Below are 20,655 nucleotides of genomic sequence, written 5' to 3'. Positions count from 1 at the left end.
ACCCTACCTAGGGCAGTATCCAGGTGGGATCCAAAGCAAAGGGCTGTCATCAGAGTAGTTCTGACTTACTCCCATTCTCAGGCTAAATAAGCATGAATTCTGGATTGTAAACCATTAGCAATTACACGTTTTTTTTTTCCAACACAAAACTTGTAAAATTTCTAAGAATCCAGAGTACAGTGGAAAAAGCTCATCTAGGTATGTTCTCCTCCTCAGGGAGACAGAGGAGCCGGTGGACCAGTGGGAGAGCAAGGTACTAAGGGATGCGATGGTGCCAAAGGTCCTAAGGTAAAGGTTGCATAAGGCAGGGTGGAGTCTTCCCAACATTAATTCCACTTCCTTACACTAACCACTGTTGTCCTTTCTATTTTCAGGGAAACAGGGGACTAAATGGACAGGAGGTATGGTACCAATCATATCCACTTATCTGCCCATCTGCTATCTAGAAATATTTTTATTTTTTAGAAACTACTGACCAGTAGATCATACAGATGAAGTTTCTCTTGATCTTCCTTTATTGCCAGTCATTTGATTTTGCTTATGTTGTCTTTTATTGCAGGCAATGTGTATTATTCAGAGTTTCTATTACTTGGTAACCTTTGTTATTATTCAGGACTAGGCTGTCTGTGAAAGACAAAACTGGACTTTTGTTTGATGTCTGACTTCTTTTCACCTAAATGTGTAATACGCTCTATTCTGATTTCATCTGTCTTTTCAGGGAGAAGTTGGAGAAAGCGGAATTGGAGGATTACATGGAGAACAGGTAGAGCCTTCTCTTTGTCCCAAAAAGGCCCTTCTGAGCTACTTCTCATCAAGAAAATGGAAATTTGAGTTTATTCCTCTGTTTTTTAGGGTGAGAGTGGTCTTCCTGGAGAAAAAGGAGAAAAGGGTGATGAAGGATCCCAGGTAGGGTTTCCATAGAGAGACAGCATGAAAAATGTCCTGGCGATTAGAGGTGTGACCAACAGAGTAGAACAGCTACCCTAGGGGTATCAGTCAGCGAGTGCCACAAAATTGCTTTGTGCCAATCACAAAACCTCAACTGCATACAACAATAAACATTTATTTCCTACGTGTCTGAGGTTTGCAGCCCAGATCCCTGGTCTAGGCTGAGCGTGGCTGACCTTGGCTCAGCTGTCTGTAGGTTGGCTGGCGGCCTTATTCCTCCTAGGACCAGGAAGCACTGTCTGGCTGGGCTGGCCGTCACCTTTGCATGGCCGTGGCATATGCAACAGGGAGCAAGTAGAAACACACAGGTTCTCTCAGGGTCCCTTATGGCCTAGACTTGGAACTCTTCCAGCAACACTTCCATCTCTTTCTGTTGGCCAGATTAAGTCATGGCCAAACTCGGGGGTTAGGGATTCTTGTCCCGCAACAGCTGGAAAGCATTACAGAGTCGCATGGCAAAGAGCACAGATACAGAAGTAAAGAATTAGGGCCATTAATGAGAAGCAGCTACCACGCTAAGAATGGTAGCAGGGTATTAACAAGAGTCTGTGGTGCGGGCAGCACATTTAAAGTGTGTGCTGCTCATTCCCGTCTAGAGCAGACGCCAACAGCAGCCATAATTCCATCATCCACTTTGTCTGTCTTTGGGGTGTGAACAGCTCAGTCAGAAACCCAGTTTCTAGCTGATAAACCACCTTGAAGAAAATGGATAATGTCTCTGAATCTCAGCTGCTTCATTAAAAGAAAGATACAAACAATACTCGGTTTATAAAGTAGCTATAAAAACTAAGACAACAATGTGTCTGGAATACAGACTTCATCACTGTGGTAAATAATTGAGACCACTCTCGTATTATTTATATGATGCCTGAAACTATTTTTTGCTTGGTTGTCCGTCTGTCCAGTTTAACAATAACTCTAGTAGGAAAAATTTAATTATTCAGGGAGAAGATAAGCTCTTTGTTTTTACCAATGTTATTAAAAATTTTTGTCTTATCCTTCTTCTGATTTGTATTATCTTTAGGGAAGCCCAGGAAAGCGAGGAGTTTCTGGTGACCGAGGTGCAAAGGGCCAGCGAGGAGACCCTGTAAGTGCTGGGGTTGCGTGGGCTGTGAGCTAAACATCAGCTTCTGATAAGAAAGCCCCACTTTACGACACTACAGTAGCAATCCTGAGTTTAGATCATCACAGGCACAACTATTGTGGAATTTTAAAAGCAGTTCCCTGGTGCTAGATCCTCTTCATCTATGGAATGAGCATGGACAGTGAGAAGATCTTGTCCATCGTTGGTGCATTTGTTTTTTGAGAATGCGTATTCAGAATTGATATTGTGCTTCAGAGCCATGAAGGAATTCCAGTCCCCTCTGTTCTCTTCCTCTGAGTAGCTCGAAATATGGATAGGGTGGAAGAAACAAAGCCATCTCTTTTCTTCCAGTCTCCAAGAGTCTTTCCCAGTTAAGAATATGAGCTTAATTTTCTTGAATCCAAGCCAGCTAGGACCGTATCAGGCAAAACCTGATGTGACACAAAGGTGCCTGCTCTCCTGGATATGACCTGGCTGAATAGGCAGGACCCACCCCAATGCAGGGGATCTGCCACGCCCAGTGAAACATCAGTGTTATAGGACTTCCATCATCCTGCCCACACAAAAAGAAGTCTCCAAAATCTTAACGAATTAGGATTTAGGTTTGTTTATTAGACTTTTCCACTGAGATATAATTGACATAGAACATTGTGTAAACTTAAGGTATTATAAGGCACTGATTTGATAACATTTATATATTGCAGTATGATCACCACCATAGGGTCAGGTAACTCCTGTATCGTGTCCCAGAATTAGGATTTCTTTTTTTATGATGAGAACATTTAAGATCTAATCTCTTAGCAACTTCGAAGTGTATGATACGGTACTGTTGTCTATAATCACTATGCTGGACATCTAGAACGTACTTTTGAACTAGAACGTCAGGAAAGTACATGTTACAAATGCACCGCTTGATGAATGTCCATGTGCCTGTGTACTCAGCAGCCAGGTGAAGAAGTAGTCCGTCCCAGAAACCGCCCCCCATGTCTACTTCAGTCATTACCAGCCCCTCCCAAAGGTAATCACTGTACTAAAACCACAAATTAGTTTTACCAATATCCCTGAACTTTAAGTAAGTGGAATCATAAAGGATACACTCTTCTGTTTCTGGCTTCTTTTGCTCAAGTTTATGCTTGTGAGATTCACCCATGTTGTGGGTAACCAGGGTTCATTGAGTCTCATTAAGCTTACGCCTTTTAAGCCAGTTTTCAAAAATCTTCGTACTCATTTACACTTCCACCAGCAACGTACCATAGCAGTGTACTATACACACACCTCAGAAGGGCTAAATTTTTAAAAAACTGACAATAACAAGTGCTGGTAAGGATGTGGGGCAACTGGGAAACTCACAGGACTTTGTATGCTGGAGGAGGAGTTATTGAAGACAATGGATTGATCAGAGAAAGAATTTAGTGCAACATATTGAGAAATATAAATGTTAGGTATACATTGAAGGTAACTATTTTAAAAGCAGAGGAATTGGCCCTTGAAGACTACATTGTTTAGTAAGTGATGTTTTCTGATAATGGTCTGATGACCTGAGAGTTTTGAAACAACTTCGAAGTATCTAATTAGAAACAAAAAACTATCCATAAGTAAAAATAATAAATAGTAGTTCAAAAGACATTTCAGTCATCTACATATGAAGGCTAAAAATTTCCTTGGGATATTGCTATAAAATTGCCATGCACTTTGGTCAGAACCCCCCCCCCAACTGTCTGCTAAATTGTATGATTGCTTAACACTTTCAAAAGAATCTGAATAATGTAAGATGGTTTTATTTATTTTTTAATGTTCTCTGACTTCGAGATGGCTGAAAATTCAGTCCACTAGAACTTCTGTGATGTGCTGTTTGTCACGATACTAATTTTAGATAGTTTTTGGTGCATGGTAGCTCTTCCCACCCACGTGGGAATATACATCTCAAATCGAAGACAATTCTCTGAGCCTTTTTACATGTGGTCTTTATGGGTTGCTATTCCAGAAAAAATTTGGGAGAGCAAGATTGATTGAATAAATAGAACCCACACATGATCAGATTATTCATAGGAATGCATACAAATGGCACAAATTCCTGAAAATCTGTGCATATTCAGACAGAACTTCCGATCACATGAAAGCTAATTTGGCTGTTTGGAATTTCCCATTTTTAAAAATCTCATGTAATCTCATGTGATACTGGGGAGAAAACTGAACCAGATCATTTGAGCTACAAAGTTTAGTAAGGTTCATCATCCTAAAACATATCATTATTAGAAGTCCATGTTGAATCATAAATTTGTGTTAGATGATGCTGTCTTGTCCAGTTGCATAGAAAGAAATTGAAAGACTGGACAGATCATATTCAGACTGACCAAACAACTCGGGTGTTCTATTCTGTGGAATGTGCTAGTGTATGACTTTTTAAATTCCATCTCTTCAATTAAATAGTTTGCAGTTGGACCTCAGTAAGTCATTTATACATCCAGTGGAATAAATTTTTGGACTTTACATTATCTTCCTTTTCTGTCTTGTGCCAAAATACAATTCTCTAATATTGTGATTTAGGTACACCTTGCTTGGAAAACTTAACAAATATTTAAACTTAGAAATTGTGGAAAATAATCTTCGGTATGTGGGGGAGAGAATTTTTCCACATAAATTCTGATAATTGTAGTTATAAAGTAAATTCTAAGCTCATTTTTTTCTCTCCGGTAGCCTATAAACTCTGTAAGTGTAGAAACTATTTGTTTAAAAATCTTTCTAAGTATCTGGAACAATGACATGTCCCTGTTGGTGATCTCAAATTACTTATTGATTGATGAAGGTAATCTGGGCTGCTATCAGCCAAACAGCCCAGCAGCTGGCACTCAGCAGGACTGGATAATTCTTGTCCCCTCTCAATTTACTGGAGCATTGACTGAACTGGCTGGCTCAATTGATTGTCCCAGCGTCATGGCGGTACCGCTCTATTGGTGGTCCTAACTATCCAAGATAGAAAGCTTTCAGTTTGGTCTGCTAAGGATAATATCCCACAGAGAGTTCCTGCTAGAATGTTTGTATGAATATTGGGCAAAACTCAAGATTCCAGAATTTTCTGAGAACTGGCATAGTAGCAGTGAACATATGGGGCTAGAAGGCTACCAGGTGTCCAAGAGAAGGAAAAGAGAATGGATGGCGGATACAGTCCTCAGTGCTGCTCAGTGTACTTATGTTGTGGCGGAACCCATTACAAATGTCTTCCTTCTCCCAAAGGTAGGGGAGAGTAAAAATCTAACAACCTCAAGTATAACCTTGTGTAGGCCCCAAGAAAGAAGAGCAAACGTTAAGAGAACGGATGGCAGTAGTAAGAAGGGGTACCTCCAGACCCAGGATGAGAATTGTCATAAACACAAGCCATGTCACCCTTGCTTTTCTTGGCGATGCCTTCTGTGGTGAGCTCTTGCTTCCCCTCCCCCCACCTCACCCCAACATATGCTCACCTTCGGTCCTCACTCTGTTCTGATAATGCAGAACACAGAGGAAAAGAAATCATGTGTAAGCCATTTGTAATTTTTAGCTATCTATGCTTTTAAATGGATTGGACTTATTTCGTCAATTTTGGGGGGGGGGAGTGAGTAACTGTGTTATATGCAGTTACATTTGTAAGAGGAGATATTCAAAATTTTTCTCTTTATTTTCTGTTTTTTAGGGAGTTCCTGGATTTGACAATACCGTAGAAGGACCTAAGGGCTTGAAAGGAGAACGTGGAAGACAAGTAATGACGTGGGCATTTGAAAGTAAACTTGTAACGATGTGACATACTTGATACAGAAAAAACATTTTTAGGAGCAAATTTCTCTCTTCTTCCTCCTTATCTGCTACTCTAGGATTCAAAAAACATTCCCTTGTTCTTCTGAATTTGGGGTGACTTGCTTCACCAAGCCCTGCCCTTGAGGTCTTCATTTATGAATGCAACCATCTAAGCCCCAACTTAAAATGTAGGGCTAGCTGATGGAAAGAATAAGCCAGTAAATTGTTGGCCTTCCCAGGGTACAGAAGGTACATACCCTAAGAAGACATCATGTTATTTGTAGTACGTGATAAAGAGGAAAACATCTGGTAAATCGACACAGCTTACACGCTCGAGGCAAATCTCATGAAATCTCACAAACCATAATTTGATCATCTTACCTCGTTTTTCAGAATTTTTAAAAGTATAATTATCTGGAAAATGTGTGTCTCTGGATCTTCTTGATGACGAAGTTCCCTTGGTGACTTCACCTGGGGGAGAGGTCTGATGCGGTGGATTCACTTTAGAGACAGGCACAGGTCCTATTTCATGCTCTGCCTTACCAGCTCTGTGGCCATGGGCCACTTTCTGTAAACCTCAATTTTCTCATCTGAAAAATAGGATAAATAGCCTACTTTTGAAGGTTATGGTGGGAATCCAGAGACTGACCTTGCCACATCATAAACCTTCAGTAAATGCTTCCTGCCATTTTTACTAAGTGGTAACTGTAAGTCTCACATGTCTCATTACAGACTCATAATTTCCCCTTCATTTTCTATTTTGGGAAGACATATGAATATTGTGAGATTTTATTCATGTGGGGGTGTGACTCTACACAGGTTAGCCCAACAGAACAAGTCCAAAGGTAGAAATCCAAACCGGTAGTAGCCATACCTAACACAAGGCATGCTTCATTTGTCCACTCTGTGGCAACTCAGTGGCGATAGTTTGGCTCAGATACTCTACAACTTATACCCAAAGACAAGTTAGGCAGTGGTGGTGAACAGATGAAGCCCTGTCATTAGCATTTTGTCCTGTGGTTCCTCAGTTCCTGCATAGACACAGGGTTTATAACCAGTGGAAGCAATCCACATCCAAAGGGAGGATGACTCCCTGGTTGGTGTGCACCCATCCACCCTCCCTGCAGCACAAGCAGATGTTGGAGAGGAAATGTGTCAGTGCTGTGTAATTATGTCACCCATCTGTCTGTTCACTTGACAGGGTAGAAGAGGCTGGCCGGGCCCCCCTGGAACACCAGGCTCCAGAAGAAAGACAGTAAGAGCCCTTCTAGACAAGGAGACCCACTGCTCTGGTAGCCTATATTGTGATAAAAATGGCTGATTGTGGGAGTGGGCGGGATGGTTCTGCTGGGGCTTGCTGCCTTGGGGATACTTGGGATAGCTCTGAGAACACAGCTGGCGAAGCACTTGGGGAAAGCCCCTGAAAAGCTGAGGTAGGAAGGTGCTGCCTGCAAGGAAAATTACCAATCAGGAGAAAAAGCTGGGCAAAGGGAGCAAAAAAGCAGCCAGCTAGGGGAAGAGTGGTGAAAGTTTGGCCTTCTTGCTACGCTAATTGCCAGCAATGTCAATTTTAAGTCCCAAACTCCGTTCCTCTGCCAAATTTTACGACTACTCAGGAAGGTCAGTCCTGGTATAAGTCCTCTGTTCTTACTTCTGTATTCTCTGCCTTGCAAAGAAGGTGTGTGTTCCAAGGCACAAAAACGTTTTCTTGGTGGAGTATGATAGCTGATTCTTTGAACTTCTCAGACAATACGATGCATAATAAATACAGTATACTAAACTGTTTATGTGTGTTCAATATTAAAGCATATATGCCTAGTGCTAATTGAGATATAGTCAATGTATAACATTACTAGTTTCGGGTGTAGAACATGATTTGATATGTATATGTGGTTGTGAAGTAATCACTATAAATCTAGGTAACATTCATCACCACGTGTAGTTACCAATTTTTCCTTGTACTGAAAATTGTTAAGATCTGCTCTTAGCAACTCTCAGATCTCTGGTATTCATAGTTGTAGTCCCCGTGCTGTACATTACATCCCTATGATTTATTTTATGACTGGAAGTTTGTACCTTTTGACACACCTTACCCACTTCATCCACCGACCACTTCTTACTTCTGGCAACTACCAATCTGTTCTCTGTCCAGAAATCAAGTTTTTGGAATTATTTTGTGTGGGTTTTTTGTATTTTTAAGATTCCACATATTAGTGAGACCATATAGTATTTGTCTTTCTCTGACTTATTTCACTTGGTATCATGCCTTCAGGGTCCATCTATGTTGTCACAAATGGCAAGATCGCCTTTTTTTGGCTGAATGATATTCTGTTCTATATATAATCACGTATTCCTCATCCATTCATCCATCAGTGGATGCTTAGGTCGCTTCCATGTCTTGGCTATTGTATAAGTAATGCTTCAGTGAACACAGGGGTGCGGATATCTTTTTTGATTAGTGTTCTCATTTCTTTGGGATATGTACCTGGAACGGGAATTGCTGGATCGAAAGGTAGCTCTATATTTAATTTTTTGAGGAACCTCCATAGTGTGGAAATACTAAGAATGATATTAGGTCACTCGCTTATATAACCTTTTGGAGTCTTATTTGTTTTGTTTTGTCATATTTTTTCAACAAGTACTTTTTATTATTTATTTTATTTTTTTATTATGTTATGTTAGTCACCATACAGTACTTAATGAAGTTTTTGATGTAGGGTTCCATGATTCATTGTATGCATATAACATCCCATGAGAGACTATGGACTCTGGGGAAACAAACTGAGGGTTTCAGAGGGGAGGGGTTTCAGAGAGGGGGAGGGGAGGGGGGTGGGGGGTTGGGTTAGCTGGGTGAGTACTTTTTTAAAGTACTTTTTAAAAAAATATTCTGTGCCTGACTACTTGGAAGAGCACAGAAATTACAAAAGAAAATTTTTATCTAATAAGAAGAGATAGCTTGAATAAAATACACTTAAATGCCTGCATCGGGTTCTAAATTAGACCTGTCTCTTTTCATTTTGCATTTCCTTTCCATTCTTAGTTATCTAGCTTTCTTTTTCCAACTTCCTCCACCTCGCTCCTCAATTCTTTGTGCTATTTGTTGAGCACAGACAAAAACTAGTTTGATATATTGCATTTATTATGCATCGTATTTTCTGAGCAGAAGTTCATAGAACCAGCTATTATACTTCATCAAGAAAATATTTTTGTAGCTTGGAACACCTCTTCTCTGCTAGGCAGAGAAAATGGAAATGAAAACAGAAGTTACATTCGAAGTGTGCAGAAGTTGGTTGCTGGGAAACACTTCACTACTGCCGCTGTGCGAATGCACCTGAAGATAAAGCAATACATTTGCTATTCATTTCACTTTCTAAAGGGTGTAGCCCCCTTACATACCCGGGGAAAATATTTCGAACTTAAAGAATCATCCAAGATTTCCTGGCATGGGAGATGTGCTTTTATTGTTTTATAGAGGCTATAGTCTCTCTGGAGGCTTACACAGTATCACCACGTATTATTTAAACTGCACAACTCCGAGAAATACGTCCTCATCTTGGATTATAGATTCAGCAGTCATTCAGGAGTAAAGGTGGGACTTGCAGCTAAATATGGCAAAGTCAATGTGGTTTTTGTTTTTGTTTTTTTTACTATTCCTTTTCGTGCAACTTACCAAAAACAACGCAAGAAATTAAAAAGAGATTAACAAAGAATGACCACAAACTTCAAGCCACATGTGATGGGAAATATTGGCCAATTCTTTTTAAATCTAGGTCCTCATGAAGGGAGGCTTTGGAAAGCTTATACATGTACCTCAGACCTCAAGCAGGGATCAGACTTCTCTAAAAGTAGCTTTCAGGTTTTGAGAAGATACCCATAGAAACAGTGTAGCAGAGGAGGGAGAAATCATGGGAAAAACTAAATAATGTTTCATTTTTAATATCTACAACCAGCAGTCTGGTTCGTGGAGGCGGCAAAGATCGAAGAAACAGTGACTGTTGTGAAACTATGATATAAGGGGCTTTATGTGAGTTCCATGAATCTCTTAAATGCCCAAATTTGAAGGGCGAGGTAGCATGACGTAAAAGAAATACTTCATGATGAGAAAGGGTTTGAGACAACATATCTACATCAAAGCTACTGACCCAGGTCCAGCTACACCACGTACAGTTATTCAGTAAATAGGTGGCTCTCTTCAAAAGTGATTAATAATGAGAAATATTAATCTTCATTATTAAATGATTATTAAGACTTGCATAGAAAGAAGAGGAAAAACGACATGAGCAAAGGGAAAATAAACCCCCATTGGGAGAGGAATTATTCAAGGAAAAGACAGAATGACTCTGGCAAACAGTTCTCTAAAGTCTCAAAAAAAAAAAAAAAAAACTAAGGCAATATGATTGCTCTAAGAAGAGTCAAACTGACAAGTTGATAGAAAGTGAAGAAAGCAAGCTGGTACTGTTTGAGGATGATGAACATGAGAGATAGGTTATGAGCAACAAAAAAATTAGAATAAGACCGAAAATATAGTTGGGCATATATTAATCAAGAAGCCACAAAAGCAATGATAGAGGTGGACAGTGGAGAGCCAACAACTGTACAATTTGCATTACTAAGTTAAACAGACTAATGTAGAAAATATTCAGAAGTATAGTAGAATTTCGTGTAAAAAGGTTCAAATGTGCAGGTAGAAAAGGCATATTCTTACTTGGAAAAAAATTGATACAAAAACATTAACACTGAGCTACATCTTAGTGAAATTACCAAACTTACATAAAGGAAGAATGTCCCAGCATTTCCAAGCAGGAAAGATGAAAAATCCTGTCTTCATCCTTCTTCACAACAATCAGGGCCAAAAGGGAGAGCAGTAAAATAGGTAGAGTTCTGAGGGAAATTCAGGGGTCCAAGATTTTTATACCCACCTGAGTTGTTCTTTGTATATATAAGTAATTAATATGATAGAACCTTAGAAAATTCAGGCAATATGGCCCCCTATTAAATTCTATTAAATTCAAGTAAAATTAAATGTAATATTTTAATTTTAAAATAGCATAAATACCATGATCCTTTCTTAATCAAAAGTACTACTATTTAGAACTCTATCTGTAAACATGCATAGAAAAGATGTTGGGAATCGTGATTACCAAATGTTAACAATAGTTTTATCTATGTAGGATTTGGGATGACTCAAATTTTTATTCTGTTTTTTCCTGCATATGAATATTTAAAAATCAGCATGTATCATATTTACAATAACAGTAAAGTCATTATCCTTTCAGAAGGAAGAAAAACTTATACCACTACCTGAAAAACTCTAAAATGTAGATAAATAAGTATTGAGGGCTCCTTGGCGCAACAAGATTCTGCTGAACTGAAAAGTGATTGGAGGGTGGTGGTAGGGTGTGGCATGCAGGGAAATAACAGCAGTTGACCAAATCTGCCCTTGATTCATTTGACAAACATTTATTGAACACCTAGAGTGTACGAGCAACTCTACTAACTAGTAGAGCTACAAAATAAGACCTAGTTTTTACTCTCAAGGACCCTAGAATCATGTTACAGATTCAAGGGATGGTGTCTCAACCTACTATTGACATTGGATCAGGTAATTCTTTGTTGTGTTAAGTTGTTTTGTGCATTATAGGATGTTTAGTATTATCCCTGGCCTCTACCCACTAGGTGCCAGCAGCACCCCCGACTTGTGACAACGAAAACTGTCTCCAGACATTGCCAAATGTTGCCAGAGAAGGGGGGTTGCTAAATCCCCCTCTTGCAGTTTGAAACCACTATTGTAGAGGGGGATGGAACTGTAGGGGTAACAAGCTGTACTTGGCACTCTGCCAGCAGTCTGTAATGGGTGGGATTGGGAAGGTTGGAGGAGTAGGATCAGGACCAGAAAGCCGCAGCACTGGGGCAGGAGCTGGAAATGGGAGATTGGTTCTTTATGAGCCAAACTGCACTGAGAATTAGAACCGATTCTTGTGCCATGGATAATGAGAAGCAACTGTAGCCTCTTACTAAAACACGACCTTCTGTCCTATTCAGTCCAGAGGGCTGTTAGTTATGCTTTTCCCTTTTCGACTCTCTTGGCACTGCTTCAACGGGCAGCTTGAAGTGTCCCCAGGCGGGCAGTTAGACATCACTGTGAATGAGTGTTTGCCATTAAGATTCAGTATTAATGTGATGTTTTACCATTAAGAATGTCCTGCTTTTTCCCTGGGAATTGTGTCTCAAACCAGTCCACGCTTACCTGGGAAAGTGGGTCCTGGTAAACCATCAGAAAGCCAGGCTATGAGGGACCAACAAGACTGAGTATCCTGTGCTGAGTCTTCTTACTCTCAGGGTGCCTTTGGGGATATTTTCTTTCTTGATGTGCTCATTCACATTTCCTTTCACAGGTAAATTAGACTGTCTGGACATGTTACCAGACAACTGCAAGCCCGTGGGCAAACCATGAAGATATTTTGGGATTTAATCTTTCCCACCTAAAACATTAAAAAATATAAAACAAAAGTGTAAAATTATCTCCATTTCCTTGTTTTCTTTCAGTCTCTCACACCTACCCAAGGTATCTCAAACCCATAACTTCCATTTAAAGTTTAAATCCAAATAGCCATTAATGAAAGTGCTAGGTGATGACTTCTAGAGATGTCTTCACATTTGCAGGAATGGTGGATTAAAGTCTGTCTCCTCCGTTAGGCTTATAAACTCCTGCAGGGACAGAAGTCAGTTTTTACTTACCGCCACTCACCCCAGTGCCTCTAGGGAGCAAGAGCTCAATGTTGAGATGGCTAATTTTAATCAAGTCAAAGTCAAACTTTAAAGACACAGACACAAAATGTTTCATGATTTTATTTCAAACACTGTGACAGTGGACCAAAGAAAGATTTTTGGATGTAAGGTCCTCCTGTTTCATAACCCTTAAATCATATCCTATAGGAAGCTCTTTATTTTGCCTGAATATAGGTTCGGTTGTGCCTACCACACCCAGGTGTATCCACTTAAAGCCCAAGTCTGGCCATGCACATTTCCTGCTCTAGGGGCCCCAGTGGTTTCCACTAAAGGGAGTACGAACCCTTCGGCTTAGGAACCCTACTATTCCCCTCTCTTCTCACGCCTTTGACCCAGAAATGTTCAAATACATGCCATCAAATACATTTCCTGTTTTCCTGCTTCTACTTCATTACTTAGGGTATACCTTTACTAGAAAGACTTCTTTTCTTCTACCTATAAAACTCCTACACATTCTGTGAAACCCGTATCAAAAATATCTTCCAGGGTATCTGGCTGGTTCAGTCAGTAGAGTATGAGACTCTTGATCTCGGGGTGGTGAGTTCAAGCCTCACATTGGGTGTAGAGATTACTTAAATTTTTAAAAACAATCTTCCTCTAGGAATATTTTCCTTTTTTGACAAACTGGATATAATTGCTTTATTTGAAACCCGTATTTCTAGCTTTCCCTTTCTTATGGCATTTGCCATACTATGCCTTGTAAATATTGTAATATTTATCTCTTCACCCCCCGAACCCAAAATATAAGGGTCCCTTGAGGTCAAGAACTGTGCGTGTGTATACATGTGTGTGTGAAATCCTTATGCTCCTGTGGTTCCCATACAGTATGCTTTGTGGGTAATAGGTTATTGGTAGATATTTTTCTGAATAAGACTGAAAATTGAACCAGAGCAGATAAACCCCTGTACTAAAGGAGTGAAGAGAGCTTCTCTTCCTCCCTCTGATAGGATTTAAACTCTCATCTCAAGATGACTCATCAGGGTTTTAAAGAGATAGGTCACCATTTCTCCAAATATACAGTCTGTTTCCTAGATAACAATAGATTTTAGCTGAAATATGATTAGAAGAATTTAAGGCCTGCATAGAATTTTGATCTGAATATTTCAAATTTCCATCTAGAAAATGTCATCTGATACATACTGAGTTTTGCAAATCCTGGTGTCAGTCTTGCTATGACTTTACTGAGACATCCTAAGTTAGACAATAAAATGTCTTTGTGTGATTTTCAGATCTATAAAATGTTGATCTGAAATACATCCAGACCCTGACCTTACATATCAAAGTATTAGGAAAAATTCACTTGATTATGTAGTTCTGTTAGTTTGATTGAATATTTCATTAACGTACTGAATTGAAAACTTCTGAATGCTTCGGCTGATTCTTTAATTTTTTTGTCAGATGAGCTTATTATTTGGCTTTTTGGGGGGAAGAGGGTAAAATTAGTCTGGTTATCTTTAGATTCTGAAATTAATCTATGATAAAGCTCAATGGAGTCAATTCTCCCAGTTTTTCCTCTGGCTTCCTGCCTTTTGGCCACTCCACTCCAGACTTTTGGCTTACTTGATAGTACTTTGGGAAAAGGCAAAGAAATTAAATCAGCCAATTTTGGAGCTCGTGATCAGTTCTAGTAATAGTTGAGTGGAGGACAAATTATTGACCACAAATTATTGACCACAATCTGTTCTCTTAAGTATGTACAGATTTCAATTGTCTATGTGATTTTAATTACCTATTGCCCTAGGATAAGAAATTCAGAGTTGACAACATTTTACTGTCATGGTGCAGTGGATAATTAAATGTTTTAAGCAAATTGTGGGTACTTAAAAAAAAAGTGCCTTAAGGTGTTCATTACTAATTTGAGTATAAAAAGCATTTTTTTCAGAGTTAAAGGTTCCTACCTTTCCTTCTATTTTAGGCAGCTCATGGCCGAAGGGGACATACAGGCCCACAGGTACAACGATTTTTTTCTTAACTCCAAATGATAAGTATTGTGTCTAGTCAAGGAATAAGAATAAAGGCTCTGGGAAACCTCTTTCAAGACTAAAGTTCTCCCACTTTTTGATGATACTGGTTGTGGAATAAAATGTTAGAAATCTTTTAGGCTACAGTTTCAAGAACTCAAATCTTAAAATGAAGATTTGGGCATTCCAATCAAAGACTATAAAAATTAATGACAAGAGGCACTAGTTTGGCCCAATGACTATTAAATTTAAGTTTGGATTTCAAATGCAAACTGGTAACTCAGTTGAGTTATTGTCTAAATTTTTGTTCAGTTGACTCTGAAGCCTTAGTTTACATAAACCCTTTTTATACTGAGAGTACAGTGAAACCCTAATACATATTGGACCTTCTTAGAGTTTTATTCAAAAGTTGACTATACCAAATACTGTATCATATCTCCTTTGTACATGTTGGTGATATACATGCCTCATGTATCTATAATATTTATGAAAAAGAAATTGTGACTTAGAATTTATGAAATTGAGGAAACACAGATCCTCAGGTTGAAAATACAATGAGGATAAACAATAAATCCACTCTCGATCACATCATGGTGAAACTCTGGAATGCTAAAGATAAAATATCTTAAACATGACCAGAGAGAAAAAGCATTTTTACCCATGAAAGGAATAACAAATTAGATTGCAGCAGACTTGTATTTGGCAATAAAATATGCTAGAAAACAAAATGATATGTGCAGGTGCAGAAGAAAAATAGCTGTTAATTTAGAATTTTATACTTAGCTAAACTGTGAATGAACATGTAGACATTTTCAGACCAAGACCAAGAGAGTTTACCATCCACAGACATTACTCACACATACCTCAAGGTTAGACTTCAACAAAAAGGAGACCAAATCCAGAATAACAGCATGAAGTAAGATTGGGGAGAGAAAGTGTTGAGAAATTCCTCTGAGATCTAGGAAAAGGCAATTAGCAAGGGACGTTTAATCACATCTGTGTAACAACTTAAGGCATAAACTTAAGCTATCCCAATAGTTGACTGAATTATGCCTTTTAATCCTTCCTCTTCTTTGGAATTCTTATCTCTGTCAGAGTTCAAGCGCAATGTGAAGATACTGCTCAACTTTTGATGAATAGATATTTAATCTATCTGAATATAAGTGTAATGTTGTAAGATGTCTAGAGATTTTTGAAGAAAATGTAAACTGAGTTTTTTCAGGCCAAATGCCGAAGTCAGATATGTTACAAACATGGGAAAAAAAAGGAGTGTGTGAGTGTGCATATGTATAAAGACTTGAAAGCAAATATACCAACATAGTAACTGAGGTTATCTCTGCTTGATGAGATTATAGAAAATTTTTATTTCTTTATTTTTCATATTTTTGCCAAAGATCCTGCACTGACATTCTGATTAAAAATATATAATCTTGTACATAAAGGAGACAAAATTCTCAGGAAACAGTGTTAACAGGTTGATTCTCTCTCACTACAGGGGAAAACAGGCATCCCAGGCCCAGATGGACTTGAAGGCTCATGGGGACTTAAGGGCCCTCAGGTACATATCAGAACTAATCAGGGTTTGAGAACATCAAGAAGAATTTGGAGTCTTGATGGAATCCTTCAAACCTCTTTGCAGAAATACAGATGTTTCAAGTATTCTCAGGGTAATAAAGTAAGGAAGCAACACTGTCTTGACTTGTCCGGAATTTGGTCTCCTTTTTCTAAGTTTTGTCTAATCAAGAGGTGAAAAGAGAAAGAACATGCTGGGTAGGGTCCCTGTGCAATGAGTTCAAGCTAGCTAGGATATTCTAGGGGAGACCTTGAGCCAAAGAAAATGTTGAGCCTCAAAACTGGGAATTTTGGTCAGTGTAGCACAGTAAGAACTCAGTGTTACATATCTGGACGCCTGAGTAGTAGAAAAGCTGGCTCTACTCTAGGAAAGAATTGTTCCAAATACAGCCGAAGTCTTCAGCGGGGTGATCTATAGTGTGGCACTCAGCCTACCCTCTTGCTCACTTCCCCAGAGAGCTGCCTCCAGCACTTTTTCCTTTACAAGGCATAAGCCATGGTTGGCTCTTACACTGGTCACATGAGGGGAAAGAAGCACGTGCCAGAAAGAGCAAAATGTAGCCCGAAATAATACTGAGAAGAAAAAGGAAGTCCTAGAAAATGCTGAGATGAAGGAAAGAAGGTTAGACTATAGAAAGTTAGAACACATTTTTTCTTTCCAAACTTTGTTTTGAAATCTAAGAAATAAGTTTGCTGTTTGGCAAATGCAAGACAAGCAATGTTTCTATAATTTTTCAAAGTTTTAATCCACATAGCTAAAAAAAAAATTATTATGTATTGGCAGCTTGGTGCATGGAAGTTGGGTAAAATATCCTTAGACATCAGATGAGAAATTGTGTTCATGTTTTTAGCAAGACTCCACAGCAGTAAACAGTCTGTCCCCTTGGACCTCTATCTCTTTTGAGCTTGATTGCTTTTCTTTGCTTTGTTTTACTTGCCAGCTGAGGAAAGTTCACTTTTCTTCAAGTGAGAAATATTTGCCACTGGGGTTGTGGGGAAGCATTTCAGCAGAGTGGCTTGCTTTATTTCATACTAAACAAATAATATGACAACATCCCTTCTTCCACTTTACAGACTCATTCTTCATGACATAATTAAAAAGCAGATGGAAAAACCAAACAGCATGAAGGTTTCTCTGCCTAATGTACAAAGTCCACAATTAATAGGCAGTATAATATTCTCGAGGTAGAAATCTCCGGATTTCATCTTACCACATGCTTTATCTATGACCAGTCTTCAGTATGGTTATTGAATAGAATATTCATTTTAATATTTCAGTTTCAGATTAGGTAATTAAGCATTATATTCTTTATCACATAAGAAACATATGTATTTGGAGTCTAAAGACGCTTAGGATAATTAGCAATACTGAAAAATTCAACTGTTCAGTATTTATTCAGTCTACTGTAAATGCCCCCAACTGCCTAAGTTGCAGACTGGACCATTGTATCCACACACAGGAGAGCTCACAGATCAAGACAGAGCCAAGGGCATGAATGGAGTTCTCTTTCCAGTTTCTGTCCATGTGACTGACGTACCACGTCCATCTTTAATATTCAAGTTAATATTCAAGTGTTCTCTTTTAGAAAGAAAATAATGCTTTAATTCTCTGTATGCTCTGTATGTAGGGCCCCAGAGGAGAGACTGGTGTGAAAGGTGAAAAAGGAGGTCTGGGAAGTGAAGGTCCTCAGGTACGTAATGAGAGAAAGTGATTGCCTCTGGCTCCAATCCTGGCTTTAATATGGATGTCCTTGCAGTTTCTTTTCTGCAGAAGGAGTTATGTACTGCCTGTGAACCCACAAAGTTTTGAGTTCAGTGTTCAATGTGATGGCCACATCACATTGTGGTCCCTACCTTGCAGAGTGGGCTTTCTGTCAGACACAGAGGTGGAAGATGGCTTCTAGCCCTCTTTGTCTCAACACCTCAGCCATTACTGGAGGTTAAGAATTCCTCCTCTGTACAAATCAGGTCATGCCACTCCCCTGATCTCCTCAGGGCCTTCCCATTGCACCCAGAATACAACTTTCTTCAGTGCTCCTCAACCTAGTTACCCATGATAATCTCCTGGGAAGATTAAAGACACCCCAGCACCTGGAACCCTCCCCAGACCATGTAAACCAGAATCTCTGATGGTGAGGCCAGGGTACAAGTAACTTTAAATTCTCCCCAGGAGATTCTAATAGACACAACCAGTGTCGGGACTGACTTTCCCACATCACTTCAACTTCAGAGTGCCTGAGAATCACCGGGACGACTTGTTAAAGAACACATTCTGAGCAGTAGGTCTGGGGTGGGGCCTGGGGTTCTGCACTTCCAGTGAGCTCCCGGCAGTACTGATGCTGCTGGTTCCCAGCCCACACTTTGAGTAGCAGGTCCCTACATGATCTGGCCATTGCCTAACTGCTATTATATTTGTTTAGCTTTTGTCTCCTTTTCTACACTGTAAACTCCCTGAGGGCCAGAACTTGTTCTCGCTTATACTATATCCCAGAACCTACAATAACAGCGCTGCTACACAGTGGAGCTCGACATGTATTTATATAATAATTAGTAAATGAATGAATGAGATGCAATTGGGACTTGTACTTGACTAATGGGATAAAGGGAATCCATTACTTTGTGTTCCTTAGGCAGTGGTCCAACACGTAAGTGAATGTGTTCATCATCAAAATATTTAAGAAGCTATTTGCATAAACCTATATCTCATGATACAATATTTTAAAGCATATTAATTACTGCTCGTGAGAATATTTGTTCCCAGTTTGATGAACGTACTCCTTCAAACAGCATGAAAACTTAAAAAAATTTCAAAATGAAGAGGGGAATCAGAGGGGGAGACGAACTATGAGAGACTATGGACTGCTGGAAACAAACAGGGTTTTAGAGGGGAGGGGGTGGGGGGTGGGATAGCCCGTGATGGGTAGTAAGGAGGGCACATATTGCATGGAGCACTGGGCGTTATATGCAAACAATGAATCATGGAACACTACATCAAACACTAATGATGTGCTGTATAGTGAGTAACATACATAAAAAAAATCTAAACAATAAAAAAATTTCATTGTAGAACTAAATTGATGAAAAGTAACTGTTTTGTATTCACATCCTTGAATCATTAAAAACTTGCTGGCACCACCAGTTGGTATTTAAAAAAAAAAAACAGCAAATGCCAAAGGAAACATATATCGGTAATTATCTCCTCTGTTTATGTAAAATATTAAGATGTAGATGGGTTGAAATCCAAAGAACTTGGTAATTCCCTTCTTCTAATCCAAAATTGTATCCAAGTAGCTGTTATTCAAATAAGTTATTCCATCTGCCCTACAGTGTACTTGTCTGAGTGAGACCCCTTTAATCTTGCTTTGGCAAGATTGGTTATAGTTATAAATCATTCAACCTCTTGGCATTGCCAGTGTCAGTCAAAAGGCACCACTTCTCTCTACCTCTTCCATTTATCTGGCTAGAAATCAGGGTTTTCTTTCTTTGCTTGCTTTTTCTTGAAATACCCTTGTCAACACAGTGGAAGTGCTATTTCAAAGATGTATAGAATTTTCTATATTCAGGACATGATGAAAGGGGTCTCAAAATTGTTGTTTCCAAAGGAAAACCACGGGAGACAAACACAAGCAGATATACAAGAGAGTGTTATTCTTTATTGGCTCTGTAAATCCACTAACATAGACTTCAGACAGCACACAAGAACCAGCCACTTAGGTGGAATAACAGGAGTGCTTTCTGTTTTGTTTTTTAAGTAAGCGCCACACGCAGCATGGAGCCCAACACAGGGCTTGAACTCACAACCCTGAGATGAAGACCTGAGCTGATATCAAGAGTCAGATGCTTAACCAACTGAGCCACCCAGGCACCCCTCATAGGAGTGTTTTTTAATTGAAGACTTTAATTTTTTCTTAGGATATACATTTAGAAAAAGACATGTGATTTCTGTTGACAGTGTTCTGAAGACATTAATTTATGCAGTGTTGGGGCATTCTGCATAAATCAAAATGTGCTAATCCAACCAAGTACATGGCTATGGCACGAAAGAAATACAGCCCATGGCACAATGAAAAAGAAGGTATAACTTTGAAAAGAATGGCATATTCTTTTATACCTTCCTTTGTTCCCTTCTTGTTTGGTTTACTGCAGGGTACTACACGAATCAATGCCTAGAAAAGGAATGGGAAATCAGACATACATACTAATTCTAGTTAGTGCTGGAATTATTCTTAGTTGTTTTTAGTGAAATAATCACTAATGTCACATGCAATATCAAGAAATGTTGGAATTATTCCATGGAAATTTGGGGTACAAAGTAGAATTTCTGTTGTTATCTTTACAAAGCATAGCATAGTGGTCAAGGGCATAGTACCTGAAACCAGGCTACCTGGATTTGATTGCCAGTTTTGTATGTTCCTAGCTGTGCGGCCTTAGGTAATTCGTTTCACCTCTCTGTGCCTCAATTTTCTCTGCTATAAAATAAGGATGATAATAAGAGCTACCTCATCAGGTGAGAATTAAATGGTTTAATAT

The 20,655-nt window shown here is 39.1% G+C and overlaps 1 protein-coding gene across 1 annotated transcript in view; it reads left to right on the top strand.

The window, feature by feature from the left end:
* Positions 1-20,655, top strand: part of COL6A6 (collagen type VI alpha 6 chain) — a 105,947-nt gene that overhangs the window by 30,378 nt on the left and 54,914 nt on the right. Inside the window, exons 13-22 of the mRNA XM_040636823.1 lie at positions 217-288; positions 375-401; positions 719-763; positions 853-906; positions 1,973-2,035; positions 5,703-5,768; positions 7,005-7,058; positions 14,508-14,543; positions 16,049-16,111; positions 17,754-17,816. Of these exons, the coding sequence (XP_040492757.1) occupies positions 217-288; positions 375-401; positions 719-763; positions 853-906; positions 1,973-2,035; positions 5,703-5,768; positions 7,005-7,058; positions 14,508-14,543; positions 16,049-16,111; positions 17,754-17,816 (543 nt within the window). The remainder of the gene's footprint in view (positions 1-216; positions 289-374; positions 402-718; positions 764-852; positions 907-1,972; positions 2,036-5,702; positions 5,769-7,004; positions 7,059-14,507; positions 14,544-16,048; positions 16,112-17,753; positions 17,817-20,655) is intronic.

The sequence above is a fragment of the Ursus maritimus genome, unplaced genomic scaffold, assembly GCF_017311325.1.
Source record: "Ursus maritimus isolate PB19 unplaced genomic scaffold, ASM1731132v1 scaffold_20, whole genome shotgun sequence".
Classification (NCBI taxonomy): Eukaryota; Metazoa; Chordata; class Mammalia; order Carnivora; family Ursidae; genus Ursus; species Ursus maritimus.
Note: the sequence above shows the minus strand (reverse complement) of the source record. Positions and strands in the feature narration are given on the sequence as shown.